The sequence below is a fragment of the Plecotus auritus genome, assembly GCF_963455305.1.
Source record: "Plecotus auritus genome assembly, chromosome: 12".
Taxonomy (NCBI): Eukaryota; Metazoa; Chordata; class Mammalia; order Chiroptera; family Vespertilionidae; genus Plecotus; species Plecotus auritus.
Window position 1 is genome coordinate 29,239,957 of NC_137778.1, and position 23,175 is coordinate 29,263,131.

General features: G+C 41.7%; 1 protein-coding gene across 3 annotated transcripts in view; it reads left to right on the top strand.

Moving 5' to 3' along the window:
* The window catches only part of ASH1L (ASH1 like histone lysine methyltransferase), a 136,602-nt gene that overhangs the window by 56,797 nt on the left and 56,630 nt on the right, over positions 1-23,175 (top strand). For 2 of the 3 annotated variants that reach the window (XM_080649290.1, XM_080649291.1), the window contains exon 7: positions 14,549-14,728. The exons of the other annotated variant lie outside the window; for it this stretch is intronic. In XM_080649290.1, coding sequence (XP_080505416.1) covers positions 14,549-14,728 — 180 coding nt within the window. The remainder of the gene's footprint in view (positions 1-14,548; positions 14,729-23,175) is intronic. 3 annotated transcript variants of the gene reach the window in all.

Sequence of the window (23,175 nt, forward strand, 5' to 3'; positions counted from 1 at the left end):
TTTTTTAAAATCTTTATCAATCTTATATAGGTGAAATACACTTCCTACTTACTATTTATGTTTCTTACCTATTTTTTCTATTTTTAAGTGCTCATACAGTAGAATATTAACTCTTCATGCTTGTTTTTTGACATTCAGTTTTCTTTATTTTTTTCTTGCCATACATCAATGAATAGTTAAAGTTTTTCGGCCTTTTTCTCTATCATCTGTCTTGGTGAATCCTATTTGTTGAGAGGTTTTCCATATCTCTATGCATACATCTATAAAATAATACTCTTGTTTTTTCTAGAGAATGTATGGGATTTAAATGTTTTTCATGAGTAATACATGCTTGTAAATAAATCAGTGAAACTTGAAATTTATTGATTCAAAAGTTAAAATTCCTTTTTTACATGATCTCATTCCTCTCAAGCCTGTTCTTCACATGGGTAAAAGTGTTAAACACTATATTGTGTATCCTTTAATACCTTTTTTATCCATTTATAAATATGTGCATGTGAAAAGCTGTTCAAGCCCCTCACTTCACAGATGAGGAAATCAAGGCTCAGAGAGATTATGTTTTATGTAATTGGTAGCATACTATACTAAATTTTTTAACAACTTATTTTCTTTATGTATCTTGGAGATCTTGTCACTAGTCCATACGAATTACCCTATTCCATGCTAAGAAAAATATCATAATTTATTTAATTATTTTCCTTCAATAGATTATGTATTACTTTTTTACATGTAGTACTTAAATCAATTGAAACTTACTTTCATATAAGGTATGAATTAATGTTATATTTGTGGCCAGTCTTTTGTTTTGTTTTGTTTTTCATTCTTTACTAGAGGCCCAGTGCACGAAATTCGTGCACAAGGTGGTTGGTCCCCTCAGCCCGGCCTGCACCCTCTCCAATCCGGGACCCCTCAGGGGATGTCCGACTGCCAGTTTATGCCCAATCCCGGGGGTTGGGGCTAAACTGGCAGACACACATCCCTCTCAAATCCTGGACCGCTGGCTCCTAATCACTCATCTGCCTGCCTCCCTGGTTGCCCCGAACTGCCCCCAACTACCCCCCCGCCGGCCTGGTTGCCCCCAACTTCACCCAACTGCCGGCCTGGTCACCCCTTACTGCCCCTCCCCCATGGTCTGGTTACCTCTTACTGCCCCCCCTGCCAGCCTGGTCACCCCCAACTGCCCACCCTACTGGCCTGGTCATCCCCAAATGTCCCCCCCACACACAGGCCTAGTTGCCCCACGCAGCCTGATGTTCAGTCGCTTGGTTGTCCCTCACTAACCCCCTTGTCGGCCTAGTCATAGGCAGCCATCTTGTGAGGGTGTGAGGGTTAATTTGCATATTACCTTTTTATTATATAGGATTGTTTAAAGTATTAATATGTCTCCTTTTTCCCCCATTGACCTCTCCCCAGCCTCCCCCTCCAACACCGCCACACATGCCCTCACCCCTCTAGTGTCTGTGTCCATTGGTTATGCTTATATGCATGCATACAAGTCCTTTGGTTGATCTCTTAGCCCCCTCTCCCCTGCCTTCCCTCTGAAGTTTGATGGTATGTTCGATGCTTCTCTGTCTCTGGGTCTATTTTTGTTCATCAGTTTATGTTGTTTATTATATTCCACAAATGAGTGAGATCATGTGATATTTATCTTTCTCTGACTGGCTTATTTTGCTTAGCATAATGCTCTCTGTGTCCATCCATGCTCTTGAGAATGGTAAGCGGTCTTTCTTTTTTACACCAGCATGGTATTCCATTGTGTAGATGTACCACAGTTTTTTGATCCACTCATCTGCTGACGGGCACTTAGGCTGTTTCCAAATCTTAGCTATTGTAAACTGTGCTGCTATGAACATAGGGGTGCATATGTCCTTTCTGATTGGTGTTTCTGGTTCCTTGGGATATATTCCTGGAAGTAAAATTATTGGGTCAAATGGGAGTTCCATTTTTATTTTTATTTTTTTTACTTTAAATTTCTTTTTATTTCTTTATTTTTTAAAATAAATCTTTATTGTTCAGATTATTACAGGTGTTCCTCTTTTTTTCCCCCCCATAGATCCCCTCCACCTGATTCCCCACCCCACCCCATGCCCTAACCCCCCGCCAGTGTCTTCATCCATAGGTGTAAGATTTTTGTCCAATCTCTTCTCGCACCCCTCACACCCCCTTCCCCCTGAGAATTGTCAGTCCACTCCCTTTTCTATGTCCCTGATTCTATTATATTCACCAGTCCATTCTGTTCTTCAGATTTTTTATTCACTTGAGTTTTAGATTCACTTGTTGGTAGGTATGTATTTGATGTCATTTTGTTGTTCATAATTTTTATCTTTACCTTTTTCTTCTTCTTCCTCTTCTTAAAGAATACCCTTTAGCATTTCATGTAATCCTGGTTTGGTGGTGATGAACTCCTTTAGCTTTTTCTTGTCTGTGAAGCTCTTTATCTGACCTTCAACTCTGAATGATAGCTTTGCTGGGTAGAGTAATCTTGGTTGTAGGTTCTTGCTGTTCATCACTTTGAATATTTCTTGCCACTCCCTTCTGGCCTGCATAGTTTCTGCCGAGAAATCAGCTGACAGTCGTATGGGTACTCCCTTGTAGGTAACTAACCGTTTTTCTCTTGCTGCTTTCAAGATTCTCTCTTTGTCTTTTGCCCTTGGCATTTTAATTATGATGTGTCTTGGTGTGGTCCTCTTTGGATTCCTCTTGTATGGGGTTCTGTGCACTTCCTGGACTTGTAAGTCTATTTCTTTCACCAGGTAGGGAAAGTTTTCTGTCATTATTTCTTCTAATAGGTTTTCAATATTTTGCTCTCTCTCTTCTTCTGGCACCCCAAAAATTCGGATGTTGGTACGCTTAAAGTGGTCCCAGAGGCTCCTTACACTATCTTCATATTTTTGGATTCTTTTTTCTTTTTGTTTTTCTGGTTGGGTGTTTTTTGTTTCCTCTTATTTCAGATCTTTGGTTTGATTCTTGGGGTACGTTGATCTACAGTTGAGTTTCTGTATATTCTTTATTTTAGATAGTGTATGCTTAATTTCTGACTGGTCCTTTTCCATTTTTTTGGCATTCTCATTAAGATCCTTAAAGGTCTCACTAAGTTCCTCAGAAGTTTTTACAAGATTCTTGAGTAACCTTATAAATGTGGTTCTGAACACTATGTCGTCCAGTAGTTTGCTTTCCTCCATTTCTTTCATTTGTGACATGTTTCTTTGTCTCCGCATTTAGGCTGCTTCCCTGTGTTGATGGAGTGGCTTTGTGTGGCAGGTGACCTATAGGGGCCAGTAGCTCAGCCTCCCCAATCACCTGAGGTGGACGCCTTTGGTACACCCCTTTGTGGGCTGAGTGAAAAGTCTTGGTGTAGTTAAGCCTTGATTGCTGTTGGTACACTGGGAGGAATTGACCTCCAGGCCAATTGGCTGTGAGGACTCGCTGTGTCTATAATGGAAGAGCTGCTGCTGCGCTGGAGACACGCTTATGGTGCAGGACTTGTTTCAGTGGGGCTTTGGTGCTCACTGAGTCTGCCTCTTGAATGTGTCACTTATGGATGTGAGGAGTTGAAATCTGGTGTCTCACACTGACCACTAGGTACACTGGCTTCTGGATCTCCAATGGGGTGCAGGTCAGCTACTGTCTGAGGCCACCCAGCAGGAGCTGCAGCGAGAACTACAGTTTTCTCCTCTTTGCTTGGGGTTTGGAGGTTTTGGAGCTGTCTGACCGGGGCTGCAAGTTTGCTAGGTTAAGCTGCGATAGGGCAGGCCATTCATATGCTAAAGCCACTGCTTGGAGCTTGGGTGGGTTTGTAGGTTGTGCAGGGCAGGGTCTCAGGGCCTCACTAGGCTAGGACATGGCAAACAGCTATGGCTGCCAGTTAGCCGGCTCTGTGTCTCCGACCGCGTCCCAGCATCCCGCGCCCCAGCGCACTAAACAATTTTTCCTGCGCAGAGCTCTGCAAGAAAGTCAACCTCACTTTCCAACCCGATGGCAGACAGTCCAGTTTCTCCCCGTAGGAGTTTGGCTCCCCCGCGTCTCCCCAGAAACTGGATTTCAGAGTAATCAGGGGTTTGTCTCCCTTCGGGTTGAAAAAAGCAATGCCTGCCGCCAGCTCGGATCGCGCGCCACCGTACCTCAGCTTTTCAGCGCTTGTGCATGTCTCATTGCTCTTTTCTCTTTCCTTCTAGTTGTAGAACTTCCACTCAGCCAGCTTTCCCGTGGGTCTGGGTGATAGACGTTTTGTCTTTTAGTTGTAGTTTTGAAATTGTTGTGCAAGGCAGCAGTTTAGGTGTTTACCTATACCGCCATCTTTAAATTAATCTCCATTTTTAATTTTTTGAGGAAACTCCATACTGTTCTCCACAGTGGCTGCACCAGTCTGCATTCCCACCAGCAGTGCATGAGGGTTCCTTTTTCTCCACATCCTCGCCAGCACTTGTTTGTTGATTTGTTGATAATAGCCATTCTGATGGCCACTCTTTATTAAGGTTACAGATTTGTAAGTGTTGTAGGTAATTATATTTATATTCCCAGTGGATTTTTATGTTGTAAGTAATTATATTTATACTAGAGGCCTGGTGCATGAAAATTCATGCACTGGAGGGGAGTCCTTCAGCCCCGCCTGACCCCTCTCACAGTCCAGGAGTCCTCAGGGGCGGGAGGCAACCTCAGACGAAGGCGACGCCCCATCACACCTCTGCTGCTGCCATTGCCGGCAGCACAAGCCTCAGCCAGCCCTGGTTACCTCAGCCTTGGGCAGCCCTGGGCAGCTGGGCGGACGCCATCTGAGGGTTGCCTGCACCTCGGGCTAGCCCTGGTCAGCTGGGGGGCTGAGGGGACTGGGGGTGGGCCTGGCCGTGCCACGCGCCTGCTGCCCTGGCGGGACTGAGGGGACTGGTCACCGCCATTTTGTGGCTGTGGGTACCGCCATCTTGAGGGCATGGCAGTCAATTAGCATATTCCCTCCTTATTGGCTGTGGGTGCTGCCATCTTTGTGAGGGTGTGATGGTCAATTAGCATATTCCATCTTTATTAGATAGGATTCCCAATGGATTTTTAAAATATATATATCTTTATTGATTCAGAGAGGAAGGAAGAAGGAGAGAGAGAGAGAGAAACATCAGTGATGGAGAGAATCATTGATTGGCTGCCTCCTGCATGTCTTCCACTGGGGATTGAGCCCCCAACCCGGGCATGTGTCCTTGACTGGATTCAAACCCAGGACCCTTCAGTCCTCAGGCCAACACTCTTATCCACTGAGTCAAACCAGCTAGGCCACCCGGTGGATTTTAATAAAGTGTTTATTGTTTTGTTTTTTGGAAAGGCAAAAGAAAGATTTAATTTTAAAAGACATTTAATGTTTTCAAATTTTTAATATATTTTGATTTCAGAGAGGAAGAGAGAGGGAGTGATAGAAACATCAATGATAAGGGAGAATCATTGATCAGCTGCCTCTGCACACCCCCCCATTGGGGATTGAGCCCTAAACCCAGGCATGTGCCCTGACTGGGAATCTAACTGTGTCCTCTTTGTTCATGGGTCGATGCTCAACCACTAAGCCAAAGCGGCCAGGCAAGAGTTCTACCACACTTAAAAGAAAAATATTCAAGTCTGATTAATATACTTTAGATAATATTAGGGGAGTGAAAAAGATATACAGAAAGTATATAAATGTAAAGTAATCAGCTTTGTGGTTCTTTTATTCATTGATTGATTTAAGGGGGAGAGAGAGAGAAATTTTGACTTGTTGTTCCACTTATTTTTGCACCCACTGGTCTTACATGTGCACTGACCAGAAATCAAATCCGCAACCTTGATATATCCGGTCAACGCTCTAACCACCTGAACTACTCAGCCAGGGCAAGTCATCAGTTCGAAAAAATTTTTATAAAGTTAACACCCATCCTATCTAATAAAGAGGGAATATGCTAATTGACCCTCACACCATCGCAAAGATGGCGGTGCCTACAGCCAATAAGGAGGGAATGCAGCTAATAAGGAGGGAATATGCTGATTGACTGCCCCGCCCTCAAAGATGGCAGTGCCCACAGTCAATAAGGAGGGAATATGCTAATTACCCCACCTTCAAAGATGGCTGTGCCCACAGCCAATAAAGAGGGAATATGCTGCCCTGACCGAATTGGCTCAGTGGATAGAGCGGCGGCCTGCAGACTCAAGGGTCCCATGTTTGATTCCGGTCAAGGGTATGTACCTTGGTTGCGGGCACATCCACAGTAGAGAGTGTGCAGGAGGCAGCTGATCGATGTTTCTCTCTCATCAGTGTTTCTAACTCTCTATCCCTTTCCCTTCCTCTCTCTAAAAAAATCAATAAAATATATTTTAAAAAAGGAATAATGCTAATTGACTGCCACGCCTTCAAAGATGGCGGCGCCCACAGCCACAAGATAGCGGCACCCGGTCCTCTTAGCCCCCCAGCCATCCAGAGCCGGCCCAAGGCACAGGCAAGCCTCGGATGGCAGCTGCCCAGCCGCCCAAGGCCGCCTGTGGCTCAGTTAACCAGGGCAAGCCGAGGCTTGCGCTGCCGGCAGTGGCAGCAGCAGAGGTGTGATGGGGCATCGCCTTCGTCTGATTCTCGGGTTGCCTCCCGCCCCTGAGGGCTCCTGGACTGTGAGAGGGGTCAGGCTGGGCTAAGGGACCCACCCTCCAGTGCATGAATTTTCATGCACCGGGCCTCTAGAGTAGATATAAAATGGATGACTATATAGATCATTGCTACCACTCTATGTTCCTTCACAATCATAAACTGCTTCTTTACCAGTTGCTATAATCAGTCTCCTGCCTTTTAAGGTAACCACATCTTTACCTTATTTTATACCATTTAGGTATGTAACCATAGATAGTATAATTTAGTTTGTCCTTCTTGAATGTCATTGAAATGGAATTTACAAGACATATATATGCTTTTGTGTCTCACCTTTTTTTTGCTCTGCATATACATGTTAAACTATCTTTATTGCTGCATGTTGCTGTAGTTACCTTTGTTTTGTTACTGTGTAGTAATCCATTGTTTGTATATAATACTAGAGGCCCAATGCACAAAATTCATTCAAGGGGCTCGGCCCTCGCAGCCTCACAGCCCTGGCTTCCGTCTGGAAGGTCATTCGGCTATCTGGTCTAATTAGCATATTGTGCTTTTACTATTATAGACTAGGCCCAGTGCACGAATTCGTGCACCTTGAACTGTGGGCCATGAGTCTGCAGTAGGCACAGGGGCGGGTCTCGGCCCATCCTCCGCACCCCCGCCCTGCCCTTCCTGCCACAGACCCTTGGTCCCCTGTCTGCTGGCAGCCCCACTCCTGCCGCTCGCACCTGCTGACGGTGCGGAGCGATTGGTGCCGGCACCATCAGTGGGTGCGAGCTGCGGCTGCTGCCCCGATCGCCCCTCAGGAGCAGGGGTGGTGGAGAAGCCCTCAGGGCCGATCAGGGCTGGCACCAAGCACCAGCAGCGGGTGTGAGTGGCAGCTCCGGCACTGGCTGCTGGTGCGAGCGGGGCCGGTGCCAGCCGCAGGTGCGAGCGCCAGGCGGGATCGCAGTGTGCGAGAGCCAGGAATTTTCAGTAACCACCAGAGGCTTGCCCCAATGACAGCAACCAGTGCCCTGCCTTGGTCTGGCGCCCCTGCTCACCTTCTACACCATCCCACCGCAGCCAATGCCCTCCATGTTTCCATATGCACCCTGGTGGTCAGTGCACTTCATAGCGACTGGTTGTTCAGTTGTTCCAGTTGTTCCGCCATTCTGTCTATTTGTATATTAGACTTATTATATGAGGATAGTTTTCCATTTTACTGTTGGGTTATTTCCAGTTTGAGGCTGTTAATCTAAAACTGCTGCTCTTAATATTACTCTAATGTCCACTTTTGGATTTGGGCACTAATTTCTCCAAGGTATATGCTTAGGGATGGAATTAACTGAATAAAGTGTTGGATTTGTCCCAAGACTTAATTTCAAGATATGGTATATTAAGATAGTATGGAACTGAGTGGGTAAGAGAAACAAATCCATTCATGTATGTAAGCTTGCTATATGACAGAGTTGACACATGGGGGAAAAACAATATTCAGTACATTGTGTCCCAAAAGCTGGTATTGTGTAAGAATGGAAATGAAATGAGATTTTCGTCTTAAATGAAATTAGATAAATTAATTCCCAATTGATTAAATACATAAATCTAAAAGCAAAACTTTAAACTTTTAAAGGCTAATATGGAAGGAGAAAAACTTCATGACCTTGTTCTCAGAAAGGATTACATAAATAGGATATCAAAAGCAGTAACAGGCCCTGACTAGTTTGGCTCAGTGGATAGAGCGTCAGCCTGCAGACTGAAGGGTCCCAGGTTCAATTCCAGTCAAGGGCATGTACCTTGGTTGTGGGCACATCCCCAGTGGGGGGTGTGCACGAGGCAGCTGATCCATGATTCTCTCTCATCGATGTTTCTAACTCTCTATCCCTCTCCCTTCCTCTCTGTAAAAAAATCAATAAAATATATATATTTTTAAAAAGCAATAACAGTAACCGTACAGGTAAAAACTGATAAAATGGATTATATTACAACTAAGAATTTCTTTTCATCAAATAGCATGACAAACATACAAAGACTTGCTGCAAACTGGGAGAGGAAATTTATCACACATGTAATGTATATCTCTTTTGTATCCAGAATATATAACAAAAAAAAAATAGTTACAAATCAGCCTATATAATCTAGCAATTCCCTTTTAGATAACTGAAAAAACAAACAAACTCTTGCACAATAGGCACTAGAAAACACTTTTTGAAAATGTAGTAGCAAGATTGGTTATAATGTATAATAAAATAGAAATATCCCAAATTAACAGAAAAGGAAATAGTATATTATTTTTTACACAGTTGGAATGTGATATGATAGTAAAAATGAATTACAGCTGCAATAATTACAGATGGGTCTTGGAAACATAATATTAAATGAAAGAAACAAATCCCTAAAAAAGATACAGTAGTTAATAGTATTTTTATTTTTAAAAACAAAATAAAGGTATTATATTGGTGTAGATAATTACATCATAAACCATCTATTAAAAAAAAACAAAAAACCATCTATTAAATGCCATACCTCTTCCTCTCTCTTTTCTTTCCTGAAAAATTTAGTCTTAAAGCCATTAGGTAGATGGCCTTATGGGGTATGGCAAAGTGACCCTGAGCTGAGTTTTGGAGCCTTAATAGGGTGAGGGAGTTGGGTGGGTCAGGGCCTGAGGGGGGAAAAGTATCGATCCAGGCCCTAGAAAGTCAACGCCTGAGTAGGATGAAAAGGGTGCTGTTGTTTGTTTGCTTTTTAAATGGATGCTCTTATTAAGAGTGCCTACTTTGGAGAGTCAGGGACCAGCAAGGTTAGGAAGGTGTTTATCCCAGACCTCAATATAAATTTTTAAAATTCTGTGAGTGGGCATTGGTTTTTCTTATAAGCCCCCAAAGTGATTCTGATGTATATGATCTACAGGTAGCACTTGGAAAAAACATGGCCATTGGTGAATTTATATATGTAGGATATAAGCAGGAAAGCAGAAAAAAAACATTTTTTTATTGCAGAAGAAAGAAACATAAATAAGGCACAGAAGTAGAAGTGAATTGGGTCAGAACAGAAAAATAATTAAGTAAATAAATAAATAAATAAATAAATAGTAAATAGATTCTGTGATCAAGTAAGTTATGTAAGACTTGTTCAATATGCAGAAATCAATTCATGCAATCCAGTAAATCAATAGGCTAACAAATAAAAATCTTATGATCCTATCAATAAATGTAGAAAATGAATTTCATAAAATCATGATAAAAACTCTGAGCAATCTAGGAATAGAAAGAAACTACCTCAACTTAATAAAGACCATATATAAAACCTCATGGCTAACCTCAGTGTTTGTAAAAGACTGAAAGCTTCTCCCCAACATCAGGGATGAAGCAAGGTTGCCCACTTTTGCCACTTCAATTCAACATAGTATTGAAATTCCTAACCAGAGCAATTAGGCAAGAAATAAAAGTAAAAGGCATCTAAATTTTGAAGGAAAAAGTAAGTAAAATTAGGTTTGTTCCCAGAGGCCATATCTTTTTTTATTTTTGTAATCTTCACCCAAAGATATGTTTTTATTTCATTTCATTTCATTTCATTATTTATTTTATTTTATTTTCTAGTGGCCCAGTGACAGATTCATGCACATTGAAAGGAAATTAATTAGAAGAAATATTTTAATATCGCTATTTGCCCTTTCTCTATAATAGAAGGGTCAGAGATGAAAGAAAATTAGTAAAATATATATGAAAATAATATATAAATTGATTAATAAATAAACAATAACAATATATAACAACAATAGAGATGATATAAAAATAACAAAAACATGATATAAAAACAAAACATGATATAAAAACATGGATAAAAAGAATGACTGATTAATTGATTAAACTTATTCTGATTTCTCCCTGTATACCACATTAAGAATAAAAACACTTTCAGAGTGCTTTACTAATTTCTCTTATGATGAAGTATTTGCAACTTTAACTTTAATGTCACACACTCTTCAAACTCGAGAGAAAGCAACATATAACTGACCATGTCTGAAAACGGGTTTATGTAGGAATATTTCTACTCTGTCTAGATTTTGTCCTTGTGATTTATTAATAGTCATTGCAAATGCTGGCATCACGGGAAACTATCTTCGAATTAATTTAAATGGGAGGCAAGTGTCAGAAGCGGACAAATCAATTCTTGGAATCAGAACAACTTCTCCTTCCACAGATACTGTTAATACTTCAGCTTCAAGAAACACACGGGTGCAATTGGCACCAGTGAGAGCTTTATATGTATCACACATGCATGAGTAAACGTTTATTTTTAAATTGCCAGTGAGTGTCATATGTGCTGGTGGGACGTACGGCCGGTCACTTAGCCTTTTATATGTATAGATTTATTTATTTTTAGGAAAGAGAAAGAGAGAGAAACATCGATTGGTTGCCTACCATATGTGCCCTGACTGGAAATCTAACCTGGAACCTTGCTACGTTCCAACCAACTGAGTCACGCAGTCAGGTCCTAGATGCCATGTCTTATATTTGGAAAACCCTAAGGATCACACACACACACACACTCACATACATGAACATACAACACCTGTTAAAGCTTACTAAACTAAGTAAAGTTCAGAATGCAAAATCACCATACAAAAATCAATTGCATTTTTATACACTCCTTTCCAAAGAGGAAATTAAAACAGTTCAAGTGCTCACTTCGGCAGCATATATACTAAAATTGGAACAATACAAAGAAGATTAGCATGGCCCCTGTGCAAAGATGACATGCAAATTTGTGAAGTGTTCTGTATTTTTTATTTTAAAGGGAAAAAAAAAACAGTTTCATTTACAGTAACATAAAAAAGAGTGTAATAGTTAAGAATTAACTTACCCAGGAAGGCAAAAGACTTTAACTGAAAATTTACAAAACATTGTTGAACAAAATTAAAGAAATAAATAAATGGAAAGATAGCCTGTGTTCATGTGTTAGAAAATTTAATGTTTTTAAAATATCAGTACTACCCAGGACCATCTGCAGATTCAGTGCAATCCCTATGAAAATTCCAATGATGTATTTTGCAGGAATAGAAAAATCCATTCTAAAATTCATAAGGAATTTCAAGGGATCACAAATAGCCAAAACAATCTTGAAAAAGAATAAATTTGGAGGACTCCCACTTTAAGAGTTGTTTTCATTTTCTCCCATTTTTGCACAGGCTGTGACCTTTGTTATGATGTTGAATATAAGTGGTGAAACTAGGCATTTGCCTTGTCCTTGATATTAGGTAAATTGTATTGTCTTTCACCATTAAATACAAAGCAAAAAAGAATCTAGGAAATTCCCTGCCATGTCATTGCTTTAGGTCCCAAAGTCTCTAGGCAATCTGTTTGCTTATGTTTATTTGATATGAAATTTCCAGGATTTTTAATTGTACTTAGTGGAAGGATTGTTAGAAGTGTCTGTTCCATCTTTGCCTGGAACTGGAATCACCTTAATTTTTAAAGTTTTTTTCTATTTCTTTAGAATTCTTAATGAATTCAGAGGCATTCCCCCCCCCTCCTTTTTAGCACTATAGATGTTATTTCATTGCCTTCTGACTTGCATTGTTTCATACATGAAAGCTGCACTCATTCTTATTTTTGTACTCCTGTATATATCATGTATTTTTTTCTCTGGCCCCTTTTTATTTTCTTCAATAATTTTCAGCAAGTTTATTATGTTATGCTTTACTTGTTTTATTTGAGTTTATATTTCTTACTAGAGGCCCGGTGCACGAAATTCGTGCACGGGGGGGTGTGTCCCTCAGCCCAGCCTGCACCCACTCCAATCTGGGACCCCTCGAGGGATGTCCTACTGGGATCGGGCCTAAACGGGCAGTCGGACATCCCTCTCACAATCCAGGACTGCTGGCTCCCAACTGCTCGCCTGCCTGCCTTCCTGATTGCCCCTAACTGCTTCTCCCTGCCAGCCTGATCACCCCCTAACCACTCCCCTGCCAGCCTGATTGATGCCTAACTGCTCCCCTGCCAGCCTGTTTGCCCCTAATTGCCCTCCCCTGCAGGCCTGGTCCCCTCCAACTGCTCTCCCTGGCAGGCCTGGGTCCCCCCGCAACTGCCCTCCCCTGCAGGCCTGGGTCCCCCCGCAACTGCCCTTCCCTGCAGGCCCAGTTGCCCCCAACTTCCCTCCTCTGCCGGCCTCGTCACCCCTAACTGCTCTCCCCTGCAGGCTTGATCGCCCGCAACTGTCCTCCCCTGCAGGCCTGGTCCCTCCCAACTGCCCTCCCCTGCTGGCCTGATCACCCACAACTGCCCTCCCTTGCAGGCCTGGTTCCTCCCAACTTCCCTCCCCTGCTGGCCATCTTGTGGTGGCCATCTTGTGTCCACATGGGGGCAGTCATCTTTGACCACATAGGTGCAACCATCTTGTGTGTTGGAGTGATGGTCAATTTGCATATTACTCTTTTATTAGCTAGGATTGAGGCCTGGTGCACAGGTGGTGGCTGACTGGTTTTCCCTGAAGGATGTCCCAGATCAGGGTAGGGGTTCCCTTGGGGCATGGGGCGGCCTGGGCGAGGGGCCTGTGGTGGTTTGCAGGCCAGCCACGCCCCCTGGCGACCCAAGCGGAGGCCCTGGTATCTGGGGTTTATTTATCTTCTATAATTGAAACTTTGTAGCCTTGAATGGAGGCCTGGGTCTGCCAGGGTGTGTGGAAAGCTTGGCTTCCTCCATTGCCGGGGAAACCCAAGCCTCCTGCTTGCTCCGTGGCTGCAGCCATCTTGGTTGGATTAATTTGCATGCTCGCTCCTGATTGGCTGGTGGGCGTGGCTTGTGGGTGTAGCGGAGTGATGGTTAATTTGCACATTACTCTTTTATTAGATAGAATGATTTGTTTAGTGTCTTGGAACTTTGAGTTTATAATTTTTATCAAATTTGGAAAAATTTTGACCAGTACTTTAAAATTTTTTTTTTTCAGTATGAAATTTTTTACTTTGTGATATCACATTATTGTGTCTGGTTTTTTTCTTTTCATAGTATTTAATTTATTTTGATAGGCAGTTAAGTGACTTGTAGATCAGCTTGGATTCTTTTGAAGATTGTTTTTAAGCTCTATTAGGACCTGGCTTTAGTCCAGAGATAGTTAAGCCCTACAAAAATGGGTAATATTACCCTCTGGGATCACTATTGAATGTCCCTGGTATTGGGCAATGTCTTTTTACTCTGCCTAGTGAAATCTGAGTATCTACCATCATGTATGAGCTCTGGAAATTATTCAGGTTATAGTACTCTGTTAGTTCTTTGACTAGCCTTATAGAATTTCACTCTGCACATGCACAACTTAGTATTCAGCAGTATACTATAGGAGATCCATACACAGATTTATAGAGTTATTTTTCTCTGTAACTTTCTTCACTTCAATATTCTGCCCCATGATTTCTAGCTACCTCAGCCTCTCAATACTCTGATCGCTCTCTTTTCAACTGGTTCTACTTCCTCTACCAAAGTTCTCATAAAGGGAAAGTGGTTATAGGACTTTTCTCTCTCCCTCTCCCCCTCTCCCCCTCTCTCCCCTTCTCCCCCCCTCCCCCCTCTCCCCCTCTCTCCCCCTCTCACCCCCTCTCCCTCTCTCCCCCTCTCTCCCCCTCTCCCCCCCCTCTCTCTTTCTCCCTGTCTCTCTTCCTTCCTCTCTCCCTCTGGTTTTTTATTTTGTTTATTGTATGTGAGTGTTTCCAATTTTTCTCAGGGATCACAGTGCTGCACTAACTGTTTTGTGATGTCTGATGGTTGTTTCATAAACATTATTCAGGTTTATAGTACTCTACTGTATTTCTATTAGTTTCTGTCAGGAGAACAAGTGTGGTATCTATTATTCCAGCATGGCCAGATGAGAAAGATTCCATATCTTCTCTTTTAAATTGCTGTTATGTTTTTTAAAAAAATAGAAAATCATTTGTAGGAAAATATTTTTTTCACCATAAAATTATCTCTAAACTTCTTTTTATAGCTTTACTGAAGCAGCAGTTGAGATTCCCAGTCCTCCTGAAACCCCAGCCAAACCTCTTGAACCTGAAAGCACCTTGCAACCCGTGCTTTCTCTCATCCCAAGAGAAAAGAAGGTCCCACGTCCCCCAAAGAAGAAGTATCAGAAAGCAGGGCTGTATTCTGATGTTTACAAAACTACAGAGTAAGTAATAGTATCTATCAGCTGACATCCTTTAAAGATCTTTTATTCTTCCATGTTTAAAAAAACACTTTGACAGTCATAAAGCACAATACAAATTTAAAATACACAAATGTGAATCTCATCACAAACACCTAAATATTCACTGTAATACCACCACACTATGTTGTTCGGGGTTAATATATCTTCTCTGATCTTTACCTGCTCTCTCTTTCCAGATGACATTTCTATAGTTTGGATTCTAATCGTGTTTGGGTTTTTTTGTTAATTAAAAATAATGGCATTGTGCATGTACCTAAAATAATCTTGATGATTATTCTACATTCACTTCTCATTGGTTGAATGTTTTCTATGTTCTAAATACTTTGTAAAATATACCTTACTTAAAAAAACTTCATATTTCCTTGGGAAAATATAGCATGATAAGCAGTCTAATTGAGACGTCTTAAAGCCCCCAAAGGGATATCAACTAACTGTATCATTGAATAAGAAGTGTTTTTATGCCCTGACCGGTTTGGCTCAGTGGATAGAGTGTTGGCCTGTGGACTGAAGGGTCCCAGGTTCGATTCCGCTCAAGGGCATGTACCTTGGTTGCAGGCACATCCCCAGTGGGAGGGTATGCAGGAGGCAGCTGATCGATGTTTCTCTCTCATCGATGTTTCTAACTCTCTATTCCTCTCTGCAAAAAATCAATAAAATATATAAAAAAAAATAAAAATAAATTTAAAAAAAAGAAGTGTTTTTATAGCACTGGCCAGATAGCTCAGTTGGTTCAAGTGTCGTCCCGATACGCAGTTTGCGGGTCTGATCTCCATTCAGGCCACATACAAGAATCAACCAATGAGCCGAAACCGGTTTGGCTCAGTGGATAGAGCGTCGGCTTGCGGACTGAGGGGTCCCGGGTTCGATTCCGGTCAAGGGCGTGTACCTTGGTTGCGGGCGCATCCCCAGTGAGAGGTGTGCAGGAGGCAGCTGATCGATGTTTCTCTCTCATCGATGTTTCTAGCTCTCTGTCCCTCTCCCTTCCTCTCTGTAAAATAGCAATAAAATATATTAAAAAAAAAAAAAAGAATCAACCAATGAATACATAAATAAGTGGAACAACAAATCTCTCTCTCTCTCTCTCTCTCTCTTTCTCCCCCCCCCTCCCTTTTTCCCCTTTCCTCTTGCTCTGAAGTCAATAAAATTTTTAAAAAATAGAATATAGTTGGGTTAGAGATTCAATAGTAGTTTCCAAGGTGGAGAAGGGCATTTCATTTAGAGAGAATAGAATGTGCAAAGACAACATTAGGTTATAAAGATTTTTCATGTATTACAACTCAGAAGGTATGTTTTTAAAATGCAGTGGGTGTTGTGGAAAATAAGCATTGCTTCCCAGAATCCAAGCTGATCTACAAGTAACTTAACTGCCTACCAAAATGAATTGAATACTGAGAAACCACAAAACCATAGACTTTACTGACTGTAAGTTATTTATTTATCCCATTAAGCTACAGGAAATTTTAAAATGATATTTTTAGGAAAGGAAGTGAAAATGAAGTTTGTATTTTAAGAATTCTGGCAACAGAGTAGGAAGTGAATTGAATGAGAGTTAATAATGGCAGAAACTCACTATCCATCAAAAGGTCATGAGGGTCTGAATTTAGGCAAGAAAGTGTGAAATTGAAAGATGAGAGTTTAGATTTTAGATACATTTAACTTGTGGTTTGAGTGATTAGTATGTAAATCACAGCACTTTATTTTGCATTGAAAAGATTTTTCATTAACTCACCACTGAAGTAGATAGCACATGAACTCTATTCCTTCTTCTTCGTCATAAAAATGTTTTATTAAGCTTAGTTTCAGCTTCCAATAATAGGAAATCTTCCAATAACCAAGACTTAAATGATAGACATTTATTTTCCTCTAATTTAAAAGAAGTTGTGAAGTACACAGGTCAAGGTTAATATGGTATCTTCATGGTATCTTTAGGAAACTACACTCATTTTTTTATTTCTTCCATTTCAGCATCAGGCTTGCATTCCTATGGTTACTTCTCGTCCTCTTATTTCAATATAGCTGTTAGAGTCCAGTCATAAGGTCTTCATAAGAGAGAGCAGAAAAAGAGGAAAGGGAGTAAAAATCATGTACCTTGCCCTAGCTGGTTTGGCTCAGTGGATAGAGCATCAGCCTGCGGACTGAAGGGTCCCGGGTTCGATTCCAGCCAAGGGCACATGCCTGGGTTGCAGGCTCAATCCCCAGTAGGGGATGTGCAGGAGGCAGCCGATCAATGATTCTCTCTCATCATTGATGTTTCTATATCTCTCTCCCTCTCCCTTCCTCTGAAATCAATAAAGAAATATATTTAAAAAGAAAAAAATCATGTACCTTTTTTGTAAGGAAACTCCCCCTCAAATATGCTGAATATGCCTCCTCTCAAAATTCTTATACTGAATCCCTAATCCCCAATGTGTTGGTATTTGACAGTTAAGGCCTTTGGGAAGTAATTAGGTCATGCAGGTGGCGTTCTCCTGAATAGGATTATTACTATTATAAGAAGAGACAATGAGAGAGGGAATTTTTCTCTACTATGTGAGAATACAACAAGAAGGCAGTATCTGCAAACCAGGAAGAGGGCTCTCACCAAAACCCAACCCTGATCTTGGACTTGCCAGCCTCCAGAAAAGTAAGAAATAAATGTTTGTTGTTTAAGCCACCTAGTCTATAGTGATTTGTTATAGCCCAAAATGACTAAGAAAGGAAAATTCAAAACTTAATTTATAGCCACTGGCCAGAACATAGTCATGTAACCACACTTCAGCCACAAGGAAGGTTGGGAAATAATTGTCATTATTCTATACTAGAGGCCCGGTGCATGGATTCATACACTGGTGGGGTCCCTTGGCCTGGCCTGCGGGGATCAGGCTATAACCGACTCTCCGACATCCCCCAAGGGGTCCCAGATTGCGAGAGGGTGGTTCTCGGGTGATGCACCCTGAAATAGGGCTCCCTCCTCTCTGGTTCTGGGTGCATTACCCAAGAACTGCAACTGCTAAGTCACTGCAGCTCAGCAGCTCCTGTGTTGAGTGTCTGCCCCCCGGTGGTCAGTGTGCATCTTAGCTACCAGTTGGATGGTTACTTAGGCTTTTATATATATAGATAGTAATATGTGAAAAAATTAGTATTGTCACTACAGATGAGAAAACGGTAATGCATTTTGGGAAGATATAATACAGTTATCATTTTAAAGCAATATTTTTTCTGAATAGAGAAAGCAAAAGTATATCAAGTTTTTGCTAAAAAAAAATATAAGATTCAAGTTTTCTGTTTTTTCTTATGTGCTTTTTCTGAATTAAACCCTAAAAATGAGAGAGGAATAATAAAATCATACTGTCCATCCAAAGGTCAATATCATCAACTACATTAGTATATTTTTTTTCTTTTTAAAAAAATTAAATATCTTATTTTTCAGTTGATAAGAATCAACCAGTGAATACATAAATAAATGTAACAACAAATCTCTCTTTCTGTAGTATTATATTAGTTTCAGGTATACAACCCAGTGATTAGACATTTATATAACCATGTAATTGAAATTAGGATTCACTCTTGGTGTTGTACATTCTATATGTTTTGATAAATGTATGACATGAATTCACCACTGGAGTATCATGCAGAATAGTTTTACTGTCCTAAAAATCCTGTGCTCTGCCAGTTTGTTTTTTGGTCCACGCAATGTTACAAGTAAATTGCAAGATTACTTCTTTTTCAATTACAGTTTACTTTCATTATTCTGTATTAGTTTCAGAGATACAGCCCAGTGGTTAGACAGTCTGGTACTTTACAGTGGTCCCCGATATTTCAAGTACTCACCTGACCCCATGTATAGTTATTACAATATTATTGACTATATTCCTTATGCTATACTTTATATGCCCGAGACTATTTTGTGATTACCAGTTTGTATTTCTTAATCCCTTCACCTTTTTACTCAGCCCTCCAAATCCCCTCCCCTCTGGCAACGATCAGTCTGCTTCAGTATCTATGAGTCTGTTTTTATTTTGTTTGTTTGTTTATTTTGTTCTTTAGATTGCACATATTAGCAAGGTTACTGTTTTGTATATATATCATAAAAGGTCTTAAAAAACTATGAGGGATGTCTCTGACTGGGTAGAGTTGTACCTGGTTTGGTGGTACTTGTCTCATATCAGGCAGGGACAAAGGAACTCCTTGTTTATCCTAGTTTGGCTTTTAGTCTACGCCTGTGCCTGGTTCATGTCCTGACTCATAGGGCAAAAAACAGCTATGAGAGGAGACTGATTCAATCAGAATTGGATCAAAATGAAACAACATTATTGGTATGGAAGGTGAATTAGATGAGGAAATATCAGAAGTTAGAAAGCAGGACACCTTTGAGGTTTTCCAGGGTATAAGTAATGTCATGAACTAAAGTGATAGTAGTGACTGGATGTTGGAAAGCATGGACTCTTAAAATTTCTTGACAATAAAATTGAAAGGAATTAAAAGACTTATTGGATAGTAGGGAATAAAGGACAGGGCTAGAATCAATGATGATTCCAGTGTTAAAATTTGTTTTTTTGTTTTAATAATGATGTCATTAGCTAAGCTACAGATAAAAGTGGTGCAGCCAGTTTAAGAAAACCTCTACTAATGTGCACTTATGTAGGCACCAAAATAAAGAAGTTAACCTGTGATTAGTTTTTTAACCACTGTAGTGGGGGTTTTCTTTGCCGGGGACACCAACTTGATTCCTGTATGGCAGGACTCGTGGTGCCTCAGATGATAGCTGTCCCTGAAAGCCTTACTGCAGTAAGTGCACACAAGTGAAGTTTTGGGTTTTTCTTTTTTAATTCCAATGGCATTCTTTAATGTTTCTGGTGCAGCCTGAGGTTTCTGAGTTATTGGTATGGTATTGGAAGTAATGGTTTCTGATCAGGGGGCTCCACAGCAGAGCTTAGGAGGGGCAGCAAGCTGTTTTGTGCTTTCTGCTGTTGGTGATGAGAGCCTTCATGGGTCTGGAACAGGAATGTGGTCCAGTTGGCTTCCATGGCTATGGGGGCCTCCTCCCCTCCTCCCCACTCTCCCCACTCGGGGAGCTTCCTCAGCTGGAGGAGGCGACAAAAAAAGCCTGTGATTAGTTTTATATGTCTACTGAAATAAATTAGTTAAATTTCTTAAAGCAACACAAACTTACCTTACAGTTCCTGGGGTCAGGAGTTCAATATGAGTCTCCAGGCTAAGATCAAGGTGCTGGCAAGTCTGCGTTCCTTCTGGAGGCTCTAGGGTACAATCCTTTAACTTGCCTTTCCAGTCTGAAGAGGCTACCCACATTCCTTGGCTTAGGGCTCTCCATCTTGAAAACCAGCAATGACAGGTTGAGTCTTCACATTGTATCACTTCAACCTCAGTTCTATTTTTACTTTTTTTTTCACTGCCTCTTTCACATACCTGTTCTACTGATTACATTGTGCCAACCAGATAATCCAGAATAATCTCTCTATCTCAAAATCAACAGATTCAAAAATTTAATTTCACCTGCATATTCCTGGGTTGTAGGGATTACGATGACATGGGAGAGGAGGGTGGATATTATTGTGCCTACTATACCCTTCTAGGTTATAGGATTTGGAATGGGGAAGTAGGGTTTTGGCTTCTTATTTTATATTTGTGTTTATTGCTAAAGTTATAAAAATGCTATATTTTAGAATTTAAATTTTATTTACCTAAATGGAGTTTAAGAGAATATGAAATATCAGACATAATATCAAGTAAATTAGAGAATGAGCTTTATACATAGGATATATATTATGGTGAAACAGCATAGTGTAGAAAAAGTAACACTACTTTGACAGGAGCCTGTGGTTCTACTTTTAGTTATGCCACTGTCAACATTTTGGGCAAATTACTTAGCTTCTCTGGGAGTCATAAAAATGAACTTAATGTATAAAATGAATCTGTTGAACTATAGAGTTCATATCTTAAGATTATCCTACCTCAAATACTGTGACTTTTAAGTTTTATAAAATAATAAACTCTCCTCATACATTTAATTTGATTTATAAGCTAGGTTTTTGAGTATTAAAGCTATTATAGAAAAAGGGATAACTTTAATTTTAATGCTTACAGAATATTTTTATGGGATCATGTATATAATATAGATGTACTTTATAATATATTATATGCATTACATAATTTTTGCACTGAGCTATCATTTCCTCAAAATGATGCATATTGCTGTAAATAAAAACGTGGTACCATCTTACATTTGAGATATTTAAAATTTCAGAATAAATCTGTAGGAAGTAGTAATGCACATGGTTACTGTCTGCTTCTTAAGAAACTGACACAGCCCCAGCCAGTTTGACTCAGTGGATAGAGCGTCGGCCTGCATACCAAAGAGTCCCAGGTTCAATTCTGGTCAAGGGCACGTACCTTGGTTGCAGTCTCCTCCCTGGCCTAGGCCCTGGTCAGAGCTTGTGCAGGAGGCAACCAATCAATTTGTTTCTCTCACATTGATGTTTCTCTGATTTCCCTCTCTCTTCAACTCTTCCTAAAAATCAGTGGGAAAATATCCTTGGGTGAGGATTAACCAAAGAAAGAAGAAAGAAAGAAACTGACACAAAAAGATTAAGGAATTTACCTAATTTTACAGAATTTTTCATTAAAATTGTACTGGAATCTTGAGCACTTAGACGTCCTACCACTTATTGTTTTACCACTGACTTGTGCTGCTTTCAAAGATTGAGGTTCAGAGGGGAGTGGATTAAAATTTCTTTCTTACAGATAATCTAATGGTTACAGTAGGATTAAAATCTACATATATTATTTATAATTGTCAAAAATGATTTTTCCCCCCAGGAAAAAAGACAAGAGAAAAGAGGCTCTTAATATTTTAAGAGTGATGATGAGTGCAGAGAAGAGAAAACAGGATTTAAAAGGCAATTATATATATATATACTAGTGGCCCGGTGCACGAAATTCGTGCATGGCGGGGGGTGTCCCTCAGCCCGGCCTGCAACCTCTCCAATCTGGGACCCCTCGAAGGATGTCCTACTGCCGGTTTACAGGGAACGGACCTAAAGCGGCAGTCGGACATCCCTCTCGCAATCCGGGACTGCTGGTTCCTAACCGCTCACCTGCCTGCCTGCCTGATTGCCCCTAACCACTCTGCCTGCCAGCCTACTCGCCCCCAAATGCCCCCCCGCCAGCCTGATCACCCCAACTTACCCCCGTGCCAGTGTGCTCACCCCCAACTGCCCCCCCCTGCCGGCCTACTCACCCCCAACCGCCCCCCCCCCCCCCCCCCGCTGGCCTGCTCACTCCAAACTGCCCCTCTCCCCCCACTGTCCTGATCACCCCCAACTGACCCCCACTGATGGCCTGCTCGCCCCCAACTGGCCCCCCTGCTGGTCTCCTCACCCCCAACTGCCCCCCCCACCAGCCTGATCACCCCAATAGCCCCCCCCCCCCACCGGCCTGATCACCCACAACTGCCGTCCCATCCTGGCCTGATCACCCAAAACTGCCCTCCCCTCTTGACCTTTAACCACCTCTACCTCGGCCCCGCCACCATGGCTTTGCCCAGAAGAACGTCTGGAAGGTCTCCTAGTCTAATTAGCATATTACCCTTTTATTAGTATAGATAGAGGCCTGGTGCACGGTTGGGGGCCGGCTGGTTTGCCCTGAAATGTGTCCCAGATCAGGGTAGGGGTTCTCTTGGGGTGTGGGGCGGCCTGGGTGAGGGGCCTGTGGTGGTTTGCAGGCCAGCCATGCCCCCATGGGGTGAGGGTCCCCGCTGGGGGCACATGGCCAGCCTGGGTGAGGGGCTGAGGGCTATTTTTTTTTTTTTTCTTTTCAAGTTTTTATTAAGGTATTATATGTGTACATATCTTACCATTGCCCCCCACCCCCACCCCACTCCCATACATGCCCTCACCCCCCAATGTTTTGCATCCGTTGGTTACTCTTATATACATGCATATAAGTCCTTCAGTTGATCTCTTATTTCCCCCACCTCTCCCTAACCTTACCCCTGTAATTTGACAGTCTGTTTGATGCTTTACTGCCTCTGTGGGGCTGAGGGCTGTTTGCAGGCTGGCCAGGCCCCCCAGCAGGGACTCTTACTCCATGGGGGCTTGGCCAGCCTGGGTGAGGGACTGAGGGCCGTTTCAGGCTGGCCATGCCCCCCAGCAACCCAGGCTCCCAGCCCCTCCTTTTTTTTTTCTCCAGCCCCTCCTTGAGCAGAGGCCAGGGCCGGCTGGAAGCTTGGCTTCCTCCTCCGCCAGGGGCAACCCAAGCCTCCTGCTCACTCCAGCTTCGTGGCTACCACCATCTTTGTTGGGTAAATTTGCATACTTGCTCCTGATTGTCTGGTGGGCATAGCAGAGGGATGGTCAATTTGCATGTTTCTCTTTTATTAGTGTAGATATGTATTCAAATAAAGATGTAGT